This window comes from Taeniopygia guttata, chromosome 3, assembly GCF_048771995.1.
Source record: "Taeniopygia guttata chromosome 3, bTaeGut7.mat, whole genome shotgun sequence".
NCBI lineage: Eukaryota > Metazoa > Chordata > Aves > Passeriformes > Estrildidae > Taeniopygia > Taeniopygia guttata.
The window spans coordinates 45,276,603-45,299,128 of record NC_133027.1 but is presented as its reverse complement, the minus strand read 5'-3'; the positions used below and the strand labels follow the sequence as shown (position 1 = coordinate 45,299,128).

The 22,526-nt window shown below is 40.0% G+C and overlaps 1 protein-coding gene across 2 annotated transcripts in view; it reads right to left on the bottom strand.

The window, feature by feature from the left end:
* The window catches only part of CRYBG1 (crystallin beta-gamma domain containing 1), a 95,189-nt gene extending 72,843 nt beyond the window's left edge, over positions 1–22,346 (bottom strand). Inside the window, exon 1 of one of the 2 annotated variants that reach the window (XM_041715106.2) lies at positions 21,935–22,346. In XM_041715106.2, the coding sequence (XP_041571040.2) occupies positions 21,935–22,260 (326 nt within the window). In that variant the 5' untranslated portion in view covers positions 22,261–22,346. Of the gene's footprint in view, positions 1–2,142; positions 2,160–21,934 lie in introns of those variants that run through there. The other variant, XM_072926744.1, reaches the window with a different exon arrangement.
* Between the last annotated feature and the right edge of the window lie 180 nt (positions 22,347–22,526).

The window sequence follows — 22,526 nt, the reverse complement described above, 5'->3', positions numbered from 1 at the left end:
CTGGGCACTGCAGCTCACAGGAAGGTCCTGTTCAGCACGAGATCCCAGAAGATTCCATGGCCTTTCTGCAGCCTAAAGCCCTCCCCTGCTCCGGTCTCTCCTGCATCCATTGGGCCAGGGAGGAGACCCTGTGCAGGTCCCTGAGCCCAGGATGAGGGTGAGCCCCTGGCAGCACAGTCTGAGTGTGAAGAAAGGACCAAATGAATGAGATGCAACCAGGACTTGTGAGGTTTGGTTGGTGCTGCATAAACTCATCCATTTATCTATGCATCAAAATCTTCCTAAACCACACCCTGCAATTTCAACAAAGGAACTCACCTAAAATGAGTTGATTTCATGAGCTAAATTAGCCCACTGTCTAGAACAAAGACAAGCATCTAGTGTGGTACCAGCCATTCCACATTTGCATCAGTTATGCTGAGCGCAATTGAAACTCAGACTTTTGGCAACAAGGCACTTGAGCCACCTTTTGCTCACAAAATAACACAGCGGCTTACATTCACTGGAGGTTTGTGATTACAAATTGCATTAATGTAGATTTATTATGTCACTTCTGAATATCAGCATTCTAAATACCTATGTAACCTACAGTTACAAATACGCTGCAGAAAAAAAAAATCTCTTTTTTTTTAAGTGGTGCTAGAAAGGCACCAATTAAGAATGTAGACTTAGCTTTGTAAATTCAGCTTTGAAACCTGGCCATTAAAATTTTACTGAGCTTTAAGAAGAAAGGAAGAACAATTTACTAAAATTATTAAATAACTTCTTTATGATGTCAGGAATGGAAAACTGAATTGAACTGACATATTCAGTAAGAAGTAGCAGGAAAACAGAGTTATACTTAGGTAAGTCAGCTTGTGTAATATGAGATATTTTGTTGATTCCTGACTTTATTATTTCAGGCTTTAAGTAATTATAGCTTTATTGCAAAAGTTATCACTATGGATTTTCTCATTTGCCTGAAAACACACATCTGCAGAGATTTCAATATAAATCTTAAATTAATTACTTTCATTTAAATTCCATGTATATTTCAATATGAGTGAAGCATCATTTCTTAAGAGATGACAATGCTGAATCACGATTTATGAGAGTGTTTAATGGGCCAGGTGCATGACTCTCATGTCTTGGAGCAAACATCCTTCATCTTTTCTGTGTATGTACAGTTACATTTATGAAAACAATTTAAAAATGCTTTAACACAGACATCTTTTCAGATACATCTTGAAAAAAATCTATTCTCATACTTCATATGGTTTTTCTAGTCATGTGTCCAGCAGAAGTAGTTCAGGGAAGTCTTGAAAAATTATTAGACCTTTCAACAAGATAACAATAGAGAAGATGAAAAGGCGACTCAAAAACTTACATAAATTGCATCACAAATGCATCATAGAAAGTGATTTTTGTCACAAATTCTAGCATAGCACCAATGTAAGATACCATTTCACAGTACATTCCAAAGCCCTACTGATTATCATCCGAGCTCTTCATCTCACATTCCTTTAAATGCCATTAATACAGTTATTTAAATTGTCAAAAGTTACACATCAAAATAAACATATGGATGTGGATGGGTTTTCTACATACCTCCACAGAGTTCAGGCTTTTCTGCCAGCTCAAACAGACATCATAACATGGATTTACACTACGAAGTACTTCTTTGAAGCCATATTGGCTTCTTCAGAAGGACTAGCTTACCGAGTAAATAGCAGCAGAATTCAGGATTCCTTCTGGTACAAGCTCACTGAAGGCAGCCTACCTGCATCTCTGCATCTTTACAGAGCCAGAAGACCACGGGCTTCACCTTCAGAGTTTGTTTTGCTTCACCTTTTGATGAATGAGTTGTCTCCCAACAGTATTTTTGCCTCTTGTCAAATCCGTTTACCACTCTCCTGTTTCACCCCCTTTTCTTTTCCATAGCTACCAAAAGTGATCTTGCAGGCAGTGAGAGAAGAAAAAAGAAAGGATGCAAAGAGACGAGAGGGGGAAATGAAAAATGAAAATGGGAGGCTCCTGGGAAAGGAGGTGCAGACAAACTAGGGAGAATATTTTTTTAACTGGGACACTGACAGCCCAGTTAATTTTGTGTAAGGCTTTGTTATTTAAAATGATGAACATTTTGTTACAATTCAGTACACTTACTTAATGTTGCTTCCACTCTGTTCATTAACAGCTCTCTTCTGAATTACTAACCAACAAGGCCTTCAACTATTGGTTTTGAACAGCTCATCTTCCAGCCTCAATGCTTGATCATCCTAGAATGCTTAAATACCTCCCAAGCAGGAAACACCTTCATGTTAATTATATTAAATGTCTGAGCTGGAGCCTGCCAAGCAGTTCTGAACACAGAAAACCAGGCACAGACTTTGTGATGAGTAAAAACAACATGCTCCTATAATAGAATCATTACATGTAAAGAAAAATCCTCAGAAAAAGCTAAATAAGGTCTTAACTTTGAGGAAGCTGGTTACAACAAGCTCTATCTCTGGCACTGATCTGTGGCCACACCTCTGTAAAAGAAATAAATTTATCTTGTCTCTTAAATTTAATGAACAACCGGAGCAGAGGTAGATAATCTCAATGCACATGCTCTTCTGTGTGAAAACAAGTTTGATTTGTCCACCACAAGCATTAACTTTCAGCCACACCTACTCTTCTGTTTGGGTCAAGTCTATAATTATTGAAAGCTCCCTCTCCATATGACAAGCAAATTTTTATATAATCTCCCTTATCTTTGATTAAAGATGCCATCTATAAAACTATAAGATTACTATGGTAGTGTTTGAAGCTGATTTAAGAATAAAAACTTAAGAGAGTGAACTCGCTCTCAATAGCCTGCAGCTACAGCATCACATATCCTTATGTGTATCTGACCTAGTGTGTACCAAGCAGGAGTAGCCTCCACGGTGCTCAGTGCTCGCTGAAGGAAGGAATTTTCATTGCAGTAGATGTCATGCTTCAGCTCTTTGTCATCAAGAAATGAATTGTTTCAGTATAGCACTCAGTGACAAATCATATTGTTCAAGTGTGTGTGAATACCATCTGAGGAATTCTGATGTGCAAGCTGCTGAAAGCCTCAAGCTTTAAAATGTCCACAAAACCATTTAAAAACAAACAGAAACCCAAAAGCACCTCACACAAAGTTTTCTGGTGCTCTTTCAGAGCTAAAGGTGTTTGTACCATCCCAGTGTCTCAGTAGGTTGAGTAGCTCACTTTGGCTCTGGGTCTTACACAAGACATCTAATTGACAGTTGAGTACAAAAAGGAATTAAGTAAATATCTCAAATCACAAAAAAAAAATAATTCTACAACCATTTCAATCACATTTTAATTTTAAAACAGTTCACACAGTAAACTTTATCCTAAAGCATCATGTGGCATTATGAGCCTTGGACTTTACACATGAAATGCAAGTTGTTCTGGAGCCAGTTCAAAGGACTGACTTAAGTCATCTAGGATGTCCTATTTACAATAGCTGACTACAGAGTCATCTGCCTGCAACTCTGTAGTTACCTGCTAAAACCTTCTATTTTAATTTCTGCATTTGCCTACTTTCAACCCTCTGAGGGTTAGAACCAGTTTAACAAGGCATTTATCTCATCATTGTGACCCAGATGGGGCAACTCATTCACAAGGGACAAGAAATCAGAATCTCCTACAGATAAACCCTCAGGATCTGGGGGAAAAACAATTTTGATACTCAGTTTGAGACAGCGAAGTATTTTGTCATGGTGATTTTTTAAAGTATAATGTAAACCCCTCCTTTCTTAACAATATTCCCACAGCTAAAGAAGACAACTTATTTTCCAAAACCCTAAGTAATCTCCAAAAGGGAGCATGAGTAAACAACTGAGGTAATCAACACTCTCTTACTAGAATCAGTTATGCAAGGGAAAAGAGATCAAGCCCTCGTGTTTTCATTGTATTACATATACAGTGAAACAAGGGACAATTTCAAAATCTTTGCACCAGTCTCCAAACCCAGACCTTCAAGCATTCTAAAAGCTTCCTCTAGGCTGTTGTCTGCAGTAAATGCACACTTGAAGATGCAATCAACCTGGCAGCAGACCCTCGGACTACAAAGTTTCTTCCAGCAAAGGTACAGACCCCGAAATCTCTGTCAAGGGATATCCATTAACCAAAATGCAGAACTGTACATTGTTCTGTCTTCAAATGCAATAATACCAACTTCAAAGAAGTCAAGGATCAGGAAGAGGTAACTAAGGGTGACAAATAATTCCTAAATATTTGACATTTATTTTTGAGATAGATAATTTCATTAGTTTAAATGGTATAAAATAGTAAATTATCGATGTAAAACTAAAATGGCATACTTTTTCAGAAGCATTGTAAGGAAATGGACTCACTGAAAGACCTCAGCTGATCTGTTTCCATCAGAAGGCAGCACTGCAGCCTGGTCTGTAAGTCTGTTAATTACAAATCTTTAACATAAAAAAAGAAAATGAAACTCACCATCTTCTATTAATATTTCCACTAATTAACAGGAAAAAAAAAAACAGGAGCTACAGAAACAAGAGGACACTGAAGTCTTGGTTTCCCTAATGAGAGCTAGTTCAACATAATTTTAATAACTCAGCTCTCACTAATTAAAACACGCAATAGCATTTTAGGATCTTCAGAACAGCAACAGCTGTACCTTGAAGCAAGACCCCATATCCTTCTCAGGTTATGAGGTAAGTTCAGTTGCTCAAAACAACTATCTCCAATACTCCTCTTCCTTAAGGATGTGTCAGAAGAGTAGTGAAGAGTAGTGGAAGCAATAAACACAACTCAAGCTTTACGGATTTCAGCACAAAAATCTAGAATTAACAACCATTATTTTACACACCCATCTCATTATGGGTGTGAAACCAGCTCTTTCACTGAAAGTTTATTTTCTTACCATGTAAGTCTGTGTAATGTAAGTATTACCCCAAATCCATTTTTATCCTCCCAGTATTGATCAGAACTCACAAAATAGGTTAAAATGAAATATCAGTCACCTAACTGAAAAATTTCCAGCTGAAGTATAGCTGGTATAGCCAAATACCTCCCTCTGATAATTGGCACAAAACAAATTAATAAAAGCAGTTGCGGTGGAGAAGAAAAGATGGAAATAAATAGAAGATAAATAGATACATACAAGAAGGGCCAAACCAAACTGCTTATGTTATACGCTGCTTTTATTTTACATGGTTCTGTGTCCTCAGCCATTCTTTTTTAGTGCTCTACTAGGCAAATACTCAAAGAGTTGGCTCAAAAATCAGTTTTGCTATTGAAACTTTGGCAGGCAGCTAGTAAACTATTTCTGTTAAAAGGCTTTTCTCATCCCTGGTAAAAAGGCACACAGTCTTCATTAAAGAGAAGCCTCAGTTCCCCTTTGGCTTTGTAAGCCACATGCAGCAGCAGTTCTGCATTGCACTCTGTACACAGGGACAAGAAAGGAGAGTTGCCCTTGAAAGTCTGGGCAGACTGAACCATGGACTGCAACACCAGAAGGCTCGAGAGGACTGAAGGGTTTTGTTTTACAGCTAGCTTTTTGAACTAGAACTGTCTGTCCTCCGCAACCCTCACCTTCATTATTAAATTGTAATTTGGGCTAGATTAAAGGACAGTAGAGCAGCATAAAAGGAAGGGTGCAAAACTAACCAAAATAAACACATTTAGGACAGATTATTGAGCAGATGTAAATAATGAGACTGTTCCAGCATATGAGACATAAAGAAATCAGAGTGGAAAAATTAAAACACTTCTGAAAATATGAGAGATGAAGGAGTGTGAAGACTTGTTCAACAATTAACAGAAGAAGGACTCCTCAAGCCATTTTTTAAATCATGTATTTCTTCTTGGAGGAAATGGAAAGAAGTTTCAGGAAAAATTAATTTGTATAAACATTAAAAAATTGTCTGCAGTGATTCAAGGTTTTGCAAATTGTTGTCTTCTGTTGCACTTGTTCTATGTAGGTGCCAAGTAAAAATTCAAACTTAAATAATAAGTAATACAATGTAATCAACAGATAAACTGCATTAAAGCAAAAAAAAAAAAAAAAGAAAAAAAAAAGAAAAGAGTAAGAGGTAAAATTTAGCACTATTTCCACTGTAATTGTGCTGAGAATCTTTTGAATCTCGCTGTTATAAGTGCTGTACCAACAACTGGGTATGTCCAGTAAGAAGTAAGGGGGGAGACACAACTACACTGAAAAATCTGCAATTATCCTAACAGTTTCAGCCCAGCAGCTGCTTCATCAGAGTTATCACCACCAAGACCCAGCACCTGCCAGGGAAAACTTGAGGCAGGAGGCACCAGCACCACCAAACAGCTGGTGTGAACACCAAAGCCACTGAGACTGGACACCAGCAAGCTCCTGGGAGTCATTCAAGATGGACACAACATCTGTACCTCTATGGTCTTTCAAATCAAGATCACAGGACAGTGACATTTCTGTATCAGTGATAACATTACTACCTAAATAATGCAGGGCAGCAGGGATTGTCACACGGCAGCAAGATATGATCAGTTATTTGCTGGGACACGGATTTGTGTCCAAATTCATGCTTTAATGGATTAAGAAATAGAAACAGGGAAGTTCAACAACAAGTATTCAAAAATAAAGCCTACAAGGAAGAAAGAAAACTTATACAATAAAACATTAGACAGTGAAACAATGTTAGGTGTATAAATCTGTATTTCATTAAATCATTAAAAGGCACTATTTATTTTATAAACAAAGTAGGGCAAATTTGTCTCTAATTATGTGATAAAGCATATTGGACAAAATAGCCTTTGCTGTCTTTCCTTGGCAATATTTTTAAGCTCTGAATCCTAGGATTTGTTTTTCCTTGCTCTAACCTTGCTAACTACAAATGTTTTAATTTGTAAAAATTATCAAGGACTTCTCTAAAACTAAGCTGCATCTCTGACCTCATGTGCAACCCAGGCAGTTCATTTCAAGAGCTTTCAAAATACAATGTTATTGTTTAATTCCTTTTAAAAAATCAGCCTTATACTTCCTTTATTAATTTATGAAATTCATACTATTTTTCTGTTATCACACAAGAATGTACAGTGCTCTGGTTTTACTTCACTATGCCATCGCGTTGGACTATTTCTTTCATTTAAAGCAAAAATGTTTTAATTCAATCCTGTGTAACTGTTTTTAAAAGTTACACAGGATTGAAAAAAAAATAAAGATGATACCAGAGTTAAATCAGTACTACCGATAAATACACTCCAGTAGAAGCACACATATTTGATGAGCTTTTTGTAGCAGTACCTATGCATTTGATATTCTTCATATGTAGCTTAATGTTCTTTGCATTGATGTCATAAAGGAGAAAACACCCCCAAAATTTCAGTTCTCATGAGCATGTGATCCCAGTCTGCCACATGTGTAGAGCAAGTGTTTGCAGAAGGTGCCTATGCACTACATATCTTCAGGAAAGCTAAGTGACACATTAAAAAAATTTCCATTCCTCTATTGAGGAGGTTGTTCACAGGCACACATGTGAATAATAACAAAGGCATAATCAGTTAACTCAGAAGTGGGAAGGGAAAGGAAGACATCAAGGAGTGTTTTGCTGAATACACCATCAAATCTGGATGCCCTCAGAAAACATGTAGTATTTCACGAATAAGAACTGTAAAACTGTCCTTTGGACCACCTAAATAAGATAAATACAGTTTCTGACCATGCCAGAGGTGCTACTTCCCCAGCAGCCTAGGTCAGATCAGCAAATCCATCATCTAGAGGACACTTGTTTATAGGCACAGAGCCTTTTCCCAAGGCTGTCTGCTGGACTACCAACAATACTGACAGGCTGTTTGATTTGGTGGCATGGTGCCAATTCATCACATCTTAGACCTTAACTCTGAAATCTTCTGTGGATGCTCATCTACAGTCACTTAGAGGATGAGCTGGAAATAGGATGTCTAACACCTGTGAACTCAATTACTGTCTTCCAAACATTTTCTTGCCATAGGGACTCCTCCTGGGTAGATGTGGGGCTGAAGAGTCTCTAATTGGGCCAGCCTGTCCTCTCACAAATGCCTTGCATCTCTAGACCATCTCAGAAACCACCTTTTCTTTCCAGGATGTACTCATATTGCCAAAGACTGAGAATATTCACACCCATCACATCCTCCTAAATTCCTGCATTTGGTGAGGAGTCATAAAGAAAGGCAACACCCTTCCTCTGCACAGAGGTAACTTCGGGCCCAAAGGCAGCAGGGTCATGACAGGAACTGAATGGCATCAGCAACACTATTTCAAGTGCTGGAGCATTAGTCAGTGCTGCCTGCTGCTCACATACTCTGGCTTCTCTGCCAAACATAGCCTGGCATCCTGACTTGTGCCAGCAATGGTACTGGACACCACAGTGATAGTAAGAATTGCATAATAAGATACTACAGGGAGGGTAGGGCCCAAATTGTTTCCTTATTGTCCCTTGATCATGATTTGACCCTGGGAGAGATGCAGAAGGCACTGGCAGTGCCACAGCACCTGATCCTCACCCAGGCACTTTGGAAGCAGGTCACCAACATCCAAAGCTGCATGAGCACCAGTGGAAAATATTCATGCTCACATTTCGGGAGGTGCTCACTACTCCTCCCGATGCCTCCAACCACTGCCTTGTTTGTTCATGTGTCCTTCTTCAGTTTGTGAACTCGGTGATAAAGGACCTAAACCAATGCACCCCAGCTTATTAACAGTATTGGGAGCTGAAGTTAAAAGCTCCATAAGAACAAGAAACCTGCACTCAGGCTGAGGAGCGTTTGAAACATGGGAAGAAGTCTGGCCCTGTGTTCCTCTGAGAGGAAGCACAAGCGGCAGCAGCAAATCTGTGGATCCTTGTGTATATTGCTATATTAGAAAGTTCTTATGTTTGAGCACATACACATGCATCCCTGAACCTGAAAGGACCACTGCTCAAAAGCAAAGCAGACTATTTAAAATACATATGCAGAGAAAGGTTCTGCCAAACCCTTGTTGAGTTGTTATAGTAGTAATTTCTCTATTTTTGACCAAGTTCTAACATCTCCTGTAGAAACCTGACACTAAAGTTCAGAAAATGGCATACTCAAAAGACTCCAAGTTTTTGTATTCGCAGGCTAAAATTACAAGGAAAATAGAGGCAAGACAGGGCAATCCAGGGAAGACATAAAAAAATGCTAAATCAAATCTGTTCACATTTCAGTGTCCAGTTAGACAGTATTTATTTTCATGACCTTAACTCTCAATAGCCTTTATTTCACAGCTGTTTCCCCTGACATTATTAATGTGATTGGAGAGGTAAAGGCAGATGCATGTGTTCTTCCCACAAACAGAGTAAGAGGCTACTTGAAAGAGGGGTTCAGAAGTCTTTTCACAAGTAAAAATTACTCAAACACTAGATGGACTATTACATACACTGTAAAAGGGAAAAAAAGGAGAGAAAAGCACAACTAATAAAATCTACCCTTGGAGAAGCACTCCAATTTCTTTTGAAAAGGGGAGTATGTGTATCCCACACACATCATGGCCTGCTGCTGCCAACACCTGGCTGCCCACACTTGCTTCATTAGATGACATGAATGCTTAATTTGTCATCAGCAGCAAAATTTATTTATAATCATTTGCACATGTAATGGACATCCTGCTAGTAAAAATACCTCAGTAAATCAAGATACACACCTTAGAATGAAAACAATTATTATGTCTTGTATAGAAAATGAATTTATATTTTTTTAATTCATATAAAATTTACACGTCTATGTTGAAATACAGCCTGTATATCAGAGAGTCCTCTGGAAGTAAATAAAAATATATTTCTATATAGAAAGATAAACAGATCAGCTGGTGGGTGGGTAGTCTGGGGAATATTATGTCAAAAAAAAAAAAAAAAAAAAGAACTGAGGGAATTGCATGTTGGAAAAAAAAAAGTAGTATTACTAATGAGAGAGAAATCCTCCTGTCTTGTTTGCAGAGTCTTGACCAGGAAATTAATTGCAAATTCTTGTTAACTGCTACTTCATGTGAAACAAAGTCAGAACCGATACAACTCCTCGTGGGAAGAAATGAATACACAATAGCACATTGCTTTGGCAGCTGTCCCACCATAACCGGGGGAGTTCCACTTAACTGGAAAAGCCTTTCCAGTCCATTACTGGGTGAGAAAAAACTCCATGGAACATAATAAAGTCTTCTGTGGGAACAGAAGACTTCTGGACTTTGACAAACCTTAACCAATTATCAACATGTGGAGTCTTCAGAGCATAAAGGACTTTCTTTAAGCTGGATGCAGGAGAAGCACTACTACAGAAAACAAGCAGGGAGGGGGAAAGCACTGTTTAGAAGAATTACACAAGGAAATATGCCAAAGGTTGTCAAGTAACTGAGATCTAACTTAGAAGAGATTAGACATGCCCAAACAGGTATACAGACCTTCTTTTTTTTTTTTTTTTTCTTTTAAAACCAAGCAAAGCCAAGCAAAACTAAACTGTAGCATATGGCAAGTTATTAAGAAATCATGATTCTATTTAGCAAAATCATTTTAAAAAATACTTAAAACAATTCTAAGGAAAACAACTGACAAATAAATATTTGAAGACAAATTAGATAAAGTAAATAGGCATCCAACAGTGAGAAGTGATTCAAATACCTAACAGTAGTTAAGTATCTCCCACGGCCTAACTATATTTTGTACTTTTAGAAGATACTTGACAGAATATTTAAACATAAATACTCATCACAAAAATCTTGATTACATCAGGCAACGCTACATGTCATCAAAAATACTCTGTTCAATATTTGAACTTGCTAGAGCACATGTAAACACAGAAATAGAGAATTTAAAGTTGCCGAGATTTTGTTGGACACTTCCTGTTCAGTTCCTCCCCGGGAGCCAAAGCAAGCATCCCTGTAAGCTGCAATCCTCCCTCGAATACCTCTGGGTGAGCCCTGAACTATTATTACTGCCTCCAGTGCTGCCCCACTGGTTTGGCAGCTAGTGGGACATTCTTCCAGTGCCAGCAGCCCGCCAGCAGCTCCTGCCAGGCTCACACACAGCTTCTGAGCACTGCATTCTGCAGTGGGGAGAAAAGAGATACAAGTCCATTAAATCTAGGTTCATTTAGGATGCAGAGGGTTCATAAAAATACTCAGTTCTAAAGTACAACACTGTTTCACAATGTTTATACTTGAAGTCACTTTTTGATCGTATTTTTGTATTAAAGTCTCACTACTACACTGTGGTTAGTACTACCAGGGGGAAAAATGGAGACTTTTCACATAACAAAACAGACTAATTTATCATCTGACTAGATTTACTTCTGACTGATTACTTCTTATATGCTGATTTTCTAATTTTTTATTTCTTTGTAAGATATTCCTAGCACCCTGGCACACAGGTAGAAGTTTTTTGGAATAAGACTCCTTTTTGTTTTGAACTTCAGTTTATAACAATTAAAGCATCTTCTAAATTATACTTTTATGCAAAGATAGTATGTTTGAAAGTCAAGATGAGAAGCTCGTTATCTTAACAGAAAAAGTTGCATTTAGGCCTCAATTTTTATGTTAATTTAAATTTTTTTGTTTGATTTATTAACTACAATGAACCAGTAGATAGTACTGTTATAATTTGACTAATTTTTTGTCCTTTCATATTGAATTACAGTGAAAATGTGAGATCTCTCCCACAGAATCTAACTTACCCATACATTTATTTCATATGGAACACTGAAAATGCTGTGTTAAAATGACTAACTTTACCTTAACTCAAAGGCTATATAGTAAAGTTTTCTACTCATCCCAAGAGAAGAAGATATCATCTAGATCTTAGTGAAGAACTGGTTAGTTCAATTACCAGTCGCTCCAAGCCATAGATACATGGCCTAAGATAGTGCTAACCGTGAGACAGACTCGTATGAGTAATAGTACAGCTCTGGTTGCCTTTGGATTTCTACTCATCCATCAGAGAGCACAGAAACCTCCATAATTCTGGTTTGTTAGAACTTTAAATACAGGCATTTTCCTGAAACTATCAGGATGTTTCGGCCCAAATACAGAAGAGATCTGGCTACACTCAATTTCTGACAGGAAACGTGACAGGAATGGGCACTGAGCTGCTCATCAGGAACCAGGGAGTCTATTCCACGTGAGTACACTCATTACCTGCAGGACTGTCACATAGATTGTATTTTAAATACTCCCCTGTGGAATGTTCATAGGCCTCTCAGCCTCTCTTTTAATTCTTCACCTCATACACACCCATTAAATTACACAAGGACTAAAAAGCCTGATAAGTTCCTCTCTGAAATTGCAAATGATTTGTACTCATTCAGAGCTTGTGAAAGATGCCAACTTTTTTTTTGGTCTTTTGTGCTGTTATTTACTATTTGCATAGTCAGAATGAGACTCCACTATTCTAGACATTTGATAAACACACAACCCAAGCCACCACAGCCTGGGAGAGATTACTCAGTAAACTAACAACACAGACAAAAGGTGTGAGAAAAAGATCTCTTACTGTCTAAACTGAAAACAGACAAGAGTACCTCCCACTGAATAAATTAAGGAATACAGCCACAAATCAGAGGAATCTCACAAAGTTAACTCAGAATACATCTACAAGGTGGGGTGAGGCAGATGTCTGTGTTTAATGTGTCCAAGTCCAAATCAGCCAGGCAAAAAGCAGCTGTAGTTTACAAGCCATGTCACTGTGTTAGCTGGGTGCTGTGCCTGCACGTTCATCCTTCCAGGCTATGTGAGTTTATTCTCAATGCTGCAAAAACCAATCCATCAGCCCAAACAACCAATCTGCCTCTCTACAAAACGTGATTGCATGAAGCTGTTTTTGTTAATGGTAGATAAACCCAGCTATGTTTCTTCCAAACAGGAGGTACCTTGCTCCTAGAGAACTTCTAACTCAGGGGACTGAGACCCCACCTGCAGTGCTGCATCCAGCTCTGGGGTTCCCAGCACAGGAACGACATTGACCTGTTGGAGCAAGTCCAGAGAAGGGACACCAAGTTGGTGAGGGGGATGGAGAACCTCTCCTCTGAGGAAATGCTGAAAGAATTGGGATTGTTTAGCCTGGAAAAAAGAAGGCTTCAGGGTGACCTAATTGCAGCCTGCCAGACTCAACAATTTTTTCCTCTTCACCAAGTGCAGAAATCTTCAAAAAGAAAGAACATAACCTTTTCATTTCCAATAGAGAGAATGTAAGATGGATATAATTTCCATCCCTATTTTCTCCCATACTCCTTCAGCTTTTGCTCATAGCTAAGGGTCACAAAGATGCTTCAACTGGGGACGACAGGGATGCTCCAGCATGTATCTACAGGTCTCCTCTCTATACCATGGAGAATGAATTATTTGTACTTCATCTGTAGAACAGTATAGCCATGGGTGGATCATCAAAACACTGTCCTTGAAGATGGAGATGACACTATAATGTTATAGGATCTTATTAATAATTATATGGTTTTATTTTATGCCAAATGTGTTTATACTGTACCAAAATCCTAAATATATATTTTATCACAAGAATTAGTGGTTACTCACTAAATAGTTCATAAGTGGCACAGGATTCCCAGCCAAGGGTAGGAAAATGTGTCAGGACTGCTAAACACATAGCGCCTCTCTGGCCATTGTGGAATGCCCACTATGATATCCCACTGGTGGTTTCCAAGGAATTAAAATTATGGAAACCAAATCAAACAGATCAGTAAAACCTTCTGAAAGTCAAAGAATAAGAAACTATAGGCACTCCCCCAGAAATGCACAGGTTTACAGTGACACTTGGAATTACCTTGAACTTCTCAGTGCCAAGTCTCTGCAAAACTTCGCCTTCATATCATTCTACCATCAAGCATTATCAGCAGCATGCCCTTGAGAGTGGGGGCTACCTGTACACCTCCTGTACATGAGAAGTATACAAAATTATGTGAGTATAGAGAAGAGCCACCAAGATGCTTAGATGCTGGGATATGAAGTACAAGAAACACATGGAAAAGTAGAAACCAGCTGCTTAACAGGAGCCAATCTGTCCTTGGAGGTCCACAGGGAAGGACTGAGAGAGAAGAGGTACAAGTTGCAGCATAAGAAATTCTGCTAGCCTTCTGCCAGGAAAAAACAGAAAACCTCATTTCCTAAAAAGCATCCTTTTCTCACCAGTCCACTGATTTTAGAGGTTCTCTCCAACTTTCCCAGCATTAATATTAGAAGTCATCTACAATGACCCTCCATGAGCCTGAGAGAGCCCAGGTGGCACCTGCTTCTGACCATAAAGAAGGAACAAATGGAAAATGATGGTTTCAGGCTATGCAACTCAAATGTTTCTGCTTGGCTGTTTATAGTCTGTGAACCTGAGCACTGATCCTTCTGGATTTGAATGTATTCCTGACCTACAGCCTTGCCTCAACAGCAGCACCACAGATGTGGCACCAGCAATGGTTCAAAATGCTCTGGACACAATAAAGAAGTAGCTTACAAAGAAGAAAGACCAACTATAAAAAAGCTGGTCGAAGGATGCACAGGGGCCCATCTGTCTGCCTATATTTCTTAGAGTGCTTACAGGGTGATTAAACTGTACAAGGAACACTGTAATAAGGTATCCTTACTAAAAGTTTTATATTTTCTTTTGTCAAAATGCTGGAAAATGTTAAATACATAAAGACCTTCTTAGAGAAAGGTTTTTTGATATTTTATTTTTGCATATTTTCAAGTCTAATTGACAAGAAAAGAGATATAGTCTGAAACAGACAGCAGCCCACAAGGTCTAAGTGATGTGCAGGTGCTAGAAAGATAAATTACTAGTTGGTAGAATTGCCTTGCTAAGCTTTAGGGCCTGGCAGGTTTCAGTGCTCTCACACCCAGAGGGAAGTTAACAAAGTTGGGGAGAAGAATGTACCACTGACAGCAGACAAAAGGAATGCAGAATTCATGGGCCACAAGGACATTGGGCAGAATCCCCAAGATAAGGAAGAAACTAATAAACCTTACCCAGCAACTGTGCTGAACCAGCTCTGAGTGGGTAAAAGGTAATTCTGCAGGGGGAGATCCCAACCACCCACTCACAGATCATTGACCCAAAAACCCATCGGCCCAAAGGAAGAGAAACACCACGGGACTGACTAGCACAAGATGAGAGAATTATTACCTAATAGAAGATAGAAAACGAATTAATACAAGAACGATGAAACTTGCAGCCAATGAATTAAGCCTTCTGCTTGCTAAAATGTATAGTGAAATGTTTTGGTAGTGCTGGCTTTGTGGGTTTGACACCCAGCACCCCTTTCTGCACAGAACTGTAAATAAATAAAATACCTTGACTATGTGTGTGAATTGGCCCCTCATATGCAGAATAAAATAACCTATTTTGGGACAACAAATAAAGTAGTTTTGCTTCTGGCATTAGGCTCTACCTGAAACTCAGGATTTGGGGAATTCATCAAACATGGCTGTTTTACAAATTTTCATAGCTCAGGAGATTTTTAAATTTTAGTTCAGTTGACTTTATAACTGCGAATTCTAAATGAATAAAGGATTCAGGTACCATAAAGAAATTTTATCTAACATTTTTTTTTTGTATTTCATAATTTCCAAGTACAGTTCCAGAATAATACAAAAGATGGTATCTTATTTTCTTTAAATAAATACTACAGGATTTTTTTGTTTTTTGGGGTTTTTTGGTTTGGTTTTTTTTTTCAGAGAGAACTAAAGGATGATCTCTTATACTGATCAGTCTTTACCTGTCTTTCCCTTCTTGTCTCAAGGGAGCACTGAATGATGAAATATTTGATGACGGATTGTGGGAGCCCAAAGTATGTGGCTGCATGAACAAACACGTGTGAAGATAAGATGTACAGCAGAAAGTTTGCTGGTGTGACAAATACAAGAGTCATATATACAAAGATACACCACTATCAGATACATTGCACACATGCAAACCACTGATGACTTCTGTCTGTTTGGAAAGTTGAAGAACGGCTTTTTTCCCCCTTGCACAGGAACCTCTGCTGACAGAACAAGTCCTCATGTTTTTATTCTATTTTTAAAAGCAAGCTGGTAAAGGAAGAACCACCTAGTATTTACAGTTCCCCATCTTTCCTATCACAGGATTATATTTCCAGCAGAATTTAACTTTCCTAAGCATTACTATTTTGGCTAAACTGCTGCAAATCAGACCATAGGTGTAGTAGTGTCCTCTGCCTTTTCTCCTGTTTCCCCTGTTCTCTTTCCCAAGCCGCCTGGGAAAGGTTTGTTTCTCATGCCTTTCCCAGCCATCCTCAGCAAATGCAGAAGTAGGGATCAATCCCAGTTCCCTAAAGAAACTTGGAAAGTCTTAACCACAATGAAATGAGTAATAGAATGTACTGAATAACAGAAATTATGCAAAAATGAGTCTCTCAAACCAGACAGCTTGTGAACAAAGAAGGTGCCTTAAAGGTGCACATGAAAAACCAGAACATAGTTTTTGAAGCTCACAACTCTGACTTTGCACCATAGCATCTCCTATATGGAGGTAGGAGACTGTGGACTCAGCATATGGAATCCCCCATATTGGGTAACATTGATGGAATTCAGATGCCCAAATTTAGATGGGGAAGTTTCAGGCAGCTTTTGAAGTCAATGAGTCAAAACTTGTACTTCTAAGATGCAATTCATTTACCCTGGTTTAGACACTCACCTTAAGGTGAGATGCACTGCACACCACACATGACTATTTGCCCTCCTCAATTATAAAGTGAAGAACTATTTCAGATGCAGATATCTCAAATTAGAGGATATGGATGTCATCTTGTATATGAAGTAAATGAAAATAATTATATTGACCCTTTCTATAACATACTAATTTCTATCAACAAATGTTGTCCTGCCTCTTCCCTGAGATCATCACAGGTACAATAAAGTGCCATTCTTCTCTTTGTTCCACGTAGCAGGAACCCACTAGAGTGTGCAGCATAAACTGCACAGTCTAAATCTTGAGGGGATGGAGAGGGAGGGAAAGATGGGACAGAGTTGTAGGACCAAGACAAGGAGAAAAGGAAGACTCAAGAGATAGATATGCTGAGAAAGAGTAGAGACTGAAAACTGCTGTTTTCTCATTCAGACAAGTGGTACTCACTGAACCGGTATGCATTCAGTATTTAACATTGTTTTTAGCACTCCATGCATTACTAAGTGTCAATTGTACGTACCTGCATTCAGTAAGAACTTTTTGTTTTGTGCACCTTCCTGGGTGGTTCCTACAGTGGTATTTTATAATAGTAATTTCCCAAAACATCCTTCTATTTTTATTTGTCATTATTTCCAAGTGTGGATATGACACAGAAAAACCAGAGATGCCAAGACTGGCACCTAGTTTGAGTAGGATAGAACCTGCTTTTTCACAACAGTCTTTTTTTAACAGGCATTTAAATTTTCTGTACAGAACTCTTATCACCTGAATGGAACTCAGCACTGTTATGGATCAGATTTGCTTGGATACAGTAAGGTACACCATCTCATCAAATCACCATCCAACAAAGCCAGAAATACCCCCAAAAATAAGGAAAAAATCTTTGACTGTGAATGGCATGAGTCCACTAACTCGCTTCTTTGTATTTTTTTAAGATTTTTTTTTCTAATTTAAGTGAAAAAGTATGAGCAAAGAAAGTCAGCAATTTTCGTGCACCACAGCAATCAGGAATGAGGTGCCATTCTTCTATACCAGGATCTACCTTTCATACCCTGACATCCAAGCAGGCTGACCAGGAAGGCATCAACAGTCTTACTGGTTCATATTTTTCAGACTGACATTTGATTCTGAAAAGGAGAAAATGAAAAAGGGTATTCTTCATCCTGGTATTTACATAGCCACCAAACCCATGAAATCAGCAACACAGAATCAGCAGCTGATGTTAAACTCATGCAGGAGAGACAAACTACTACTTTCATGGCACAGATGTTATTACACTTTCACAGGACAGTATTTTTTACTTCTTAAAAATACAAAAACAGCAAATAAATGTTTTAGCATGTCATCCCTCCTTAGTATCTTTCTAGAAACATGTATTTTCCGAAGGATCAATTTCCTCATCAGATCATAGTACAGAAAAAAAAAGTTATGCTTTTAATTCTTTGATTGTGGTATCTTAAGATCTTCACTCCCCTATAAAAAAATTAAAATACTAAGTCTTTGCTCTTAATGTGTTATGCTTATTTTACCGATTACTACTAATTATACATCAAACTGAATTACCCTTTTCCATTTCTACCTCCCACTAAGTGCAACTAGGAACACTTGCAGAAATCCATATCCAGTCTTATAAAACAACACAGGTGCATGTTTCCTTTTTCTTTTTTTCAACCAGACAACGCACAAATGTGAAGTTTATATATATAAAGTACATTGAATTGAGGGTTTGTACTTTACAAAACAGCAAACTGTATAACAGTTTTCTACACTTTATTCTTGTCAATCAGTTGAGCTACTAACAGTCTGTGTTGTTACACATTTTATTTCTCACAGATGAAGCATTTGTTCTTCATCTTTTTGCAAAATGTGATGTTACACATGGGCTGTGAAGCTCCTTCACCTCTTCCAACACAGAAGTCACAAAAGAGTAACTTAGAGTAAGAACATGGAAGTAGGGAAGAGATACGATATCCTGGTCTCACTGACATTTTCTCCACCAAAACCATGTTCCTTCACATTTCACATATCTCATAGATGTGCATGTTCCTCCCCAAGATAAGGTATAGTGCCACAGTCTAACTTTCCTTGGATGCAGCCTAATGCTGTTCCCCTCTCCTTATTTTAATGCTCTTGCTGAACCCTTAATATTTTTTATTTCCTTGCCAAATCACTGTAGAATAACAGTCACACAAGTTCTTTACCTTCACATATTTAGCATGTTGATGAAAGTGAGCTGAGTTCATTTAATCAGGGGAGAGAAAAGTAATAAAAACAAGGAGTGTTGCTGGTGTTAGTGTTTCTAACATGCTCAATATCAAATATCCATGTTTCTTGAAACTGAAGAAGTAATAAGAAGCAAAAACATCCTCCTTTTTCACAGTGATTACACTGACACATCTTGGGCAAGAATCTAACTACTGTCATTTTTATGGTAGCCAACTCATAACTGGACCAAGTAACTCCAGATTCATAGGGTAGCATACATTGTGAGAATCGCTGCTAAACAAACACACACAAAGATAAACAGGCTTTTTTGTCCTCCTGCAGTCAATTTCTGCTACAAAGCTCATTTCCAAGCCATCCTCTTCATTTTTGAAGTTGTCATTGGGTGGAGATCATTCAAAGTCCAAACCATGACAGCTGTATAAGGACATGACCTCCAAGAGACAAGTAAAAATTGGTTTCATAATATGATGCAGTTACCTACAGCACGGTGACAACTGTAATTCCTTTTTATTTTCACTGCACCTTCTTCTCTTAAGAGGCTCAAACTTGTAGCTGTTATCTGAGGGAAAGATTCTACAAGCTTTTGGTGGAAAAAGTAACTAGAGGAGTTCATCTGGTTGCACTGACACCCATGAATGCAGGCAATACAACACAAATTTCATAGCAATAGGAGAATGTACACTTGTAACTTCAAGTTTAAGGAGCTGGGATGCTTGTTTGGTTCTTATCAAAGGTTTTTTTATGCCATGTTGGGTACTGCTCTTCCAGGTAAATAACTAACAGCAAGGAAAAGTATTGACCACCTGAAAAATAACATAAGACAAGCAAAACAGCTGATGATGAGATAATTTTTCAAGTGGAGTACCATATAAATGTCTTCAAACTGACAGCTGTCAGGCTTGCCATATGCCAAACCATAGCTGAAGCCATGGCCACTAATTAAGCATTTCATATCTTCAAAGTCATCCCTGTTAACAGGACGTTCTGTCTTATACAGTACTCTTGAGACCAAGCATTACAGCCTAACATGCATGTAATAAAAATAAAATACTTCAAACCATGTCTTTTGAGAAGTGCTATCATAATCTTCAACATACTTTTAAAAATGCATTTAGTTTTTTTGGCTGTATAGTAAAAGCTTAGCTCGTTCCTTTTTTTTTTTTTGAGCAAGGGTGGTAGAAAGCTACACAAACAAGAGAAGTTTGTGCCCTCTGAAGACGACCAACTGCAGTTAAAGATGGTGACATACAGGTGTACTTTCATGTGCTGAAGCACAAACCAGCCTGCCATCAATAGCAGAAGGATTGGTTCCCTGACCAAAACCCAAAACCCCCAGTGTTTTGTAACAGCAGTTACAGCCCTGTCCTTTCAGGAGGGTTGCAATTATTAGACTTCTCTTGTAATTTAAGCACTGAACTTGAAAACAAATTTATGCAGTAAAAACATCCTGGTATCTGGAAGAAAAAGGAACCCACACCTAGATTAAAGACTTGGGCCACTTCTCCTACACCACCATTCATTTGCCCACATCTAGAAATTCTATTCAGTTTTGAGCCCCTCAATACAAAATGCATTGATAAAAAGAGCACAGAGCCCCAAGATACTGAGGGGCTGGAGATCTTCCCCTGAGGAGTGGCTGGGGAAGCAAGTTCAACCTAGGGAAGAGACGACCACAGAGAGAACCCATCACCTGTCTGCTAGTATGCATGAGAGGGTCACCAAGAGCCATGGGGGTCTTCAGTAGTGCATGGCAGGCACAGCACAAGCAATGAATTGAAATATGTTCCAGCTTTCTACCAGAAGAAACTATTTCACACAAGGCAGTAGTTAAACAGCTTGGCCAAAGTTGTTGTGTACTCTCTCTTCTTGGAAGACTTCAAAACTCAGGTGGACACAGTCCTGAGCAACTGGGATCTGAACTCAGAGTCAGCCTTGTCTGGCTTCCTTCCACCCTGAGCTACACTGTGATCCCATCCCCTTCTGTTTTATCTGGCCTTTGGAAGGCAAAACAGGGATCTGCTCCTCATTGAGGTCACCTGCAGTATTACCTTGAGCTTGGCCACCCAATAGCATTCTGAAATACATAATTCTGGTTTAAAAGTTCTGAAAAGCAGACTTCATTTTCTGTTTCCTAAAAATATGTAAACATAAGCATTTTTTTCCTTTTATAAAAGAGTGGTGTTTAAAGTCTTCAATAATACATTTCAATACCAAATACAAACATAATTAGACTTTAGTCAAGTTCTAACTTCTACCTGATGTCTATTTTTTGGCAAGTACTAACATTTTCATACAGAATCGCCTTCTGAAACGTACAGATTTCTCAATTTGAAGCAAACACCTGAGGGATCAATAGCTTACAACTTTTTTTTCTTTTTAACGTAGGCAGCACTGGCAGCTTCTCACTGCCTGGCTTGTGATGTTCAGATCTGAGCAGTATTGACCAAACCCTTTCCTGACCTAGCCTCAAGTTCACCATATACTACTGAGAATTGCCTTCACGTCAGAGGTTCTGCTGCTCGAAAACCTCACAGTCTCGCTGAGGTTCGTTGTGCTGTGGCCACAGGCTCTAAACATCCCCCGGGGAATACCTGTGTAACCAAGAAGCCAGCATGCACTAGATAGTCATTATTCATGGGAGACTTGGACCACACTGGGGAGCAACAGCTATGGGGAGCACTGAAGCAGAGTGTTGTCAAGCCCTTCTCTTCCATCTTCCTCCTCTATTACGTCCAGAAAATGCGAGCACAGAGCAAGCCCACTGCTGCAGAAGGGTAAAAGCTATTCACACACGCCAGCTGCCCTTAGGAGGCTGGTTTGGGCCAGGAAGCCTCCCCCTGCTCCGGGCACAGGCTGACTGTTACTTATTCACACGGGCGCTGCTGTTTGTCAACACGGCTCGGGCGCCGCTCCGCCGGCAGGCTGGGACGAACGCGGGACGGGAAGGCGGCTGCGGGACACGCTCTTCCCTCCTCGAGAGAAAAACCCCTGGCCTCCAGCCGCGTCCGGCCCCCCGTCCGCCCCACCGCCCGCTCGGGTGTCGCGCTTACCGCGGAGCCGGGGACTCGAGGTGCGAGGCGGGCGGCGGGGTCCGTGCGGGCGCGGCACCGCCGCCCTCCCGGGGATGCTGCTCCTTCTTCTTCGAGCGCCAGTGGGGGAACGCGGGGCGCCGCTTGGGCGCGGCGGCGGCGGAGGGGCGGCGGCGGGGGGCGGCGGCCGCCCCCTCGGGCTCCGAGTCCTCCGACTCGCTGCGGCCGAAGAGGCGCTGGAAGCGGCCGCGCCGCGCCATGCCGGGCTCCGCGGGGCTGTGCGCGGGGATCTCCCGCCGGCAGCGGCAGCGCGGGGAGCGCGGCGCTCTCGGGCTCTCCGCGGGCATGGACGGGGCGGCGGTGGCAGCCGCCCGCCCCGCTGTATGCGTTTAATAAGGCGATTCCCTGCCTGCCTCCCTCCCTGCCCACCGCCGGACGCGTCGGTCCCTCCCCGCGGAGCGAGCCGAGCCGAGCCGCGCCGCGCCGCGGCAGGCGGGCTCCCCGCCGCTCGCACAGGAAGGGAGCGGCCCACGTGTGATCCGTGCCTAGGTGCGCATTAGGGGCCATTATCTTGTTGTTGTTTTCTGCTAACCCTGAGGTGTGCCCCGCGCCC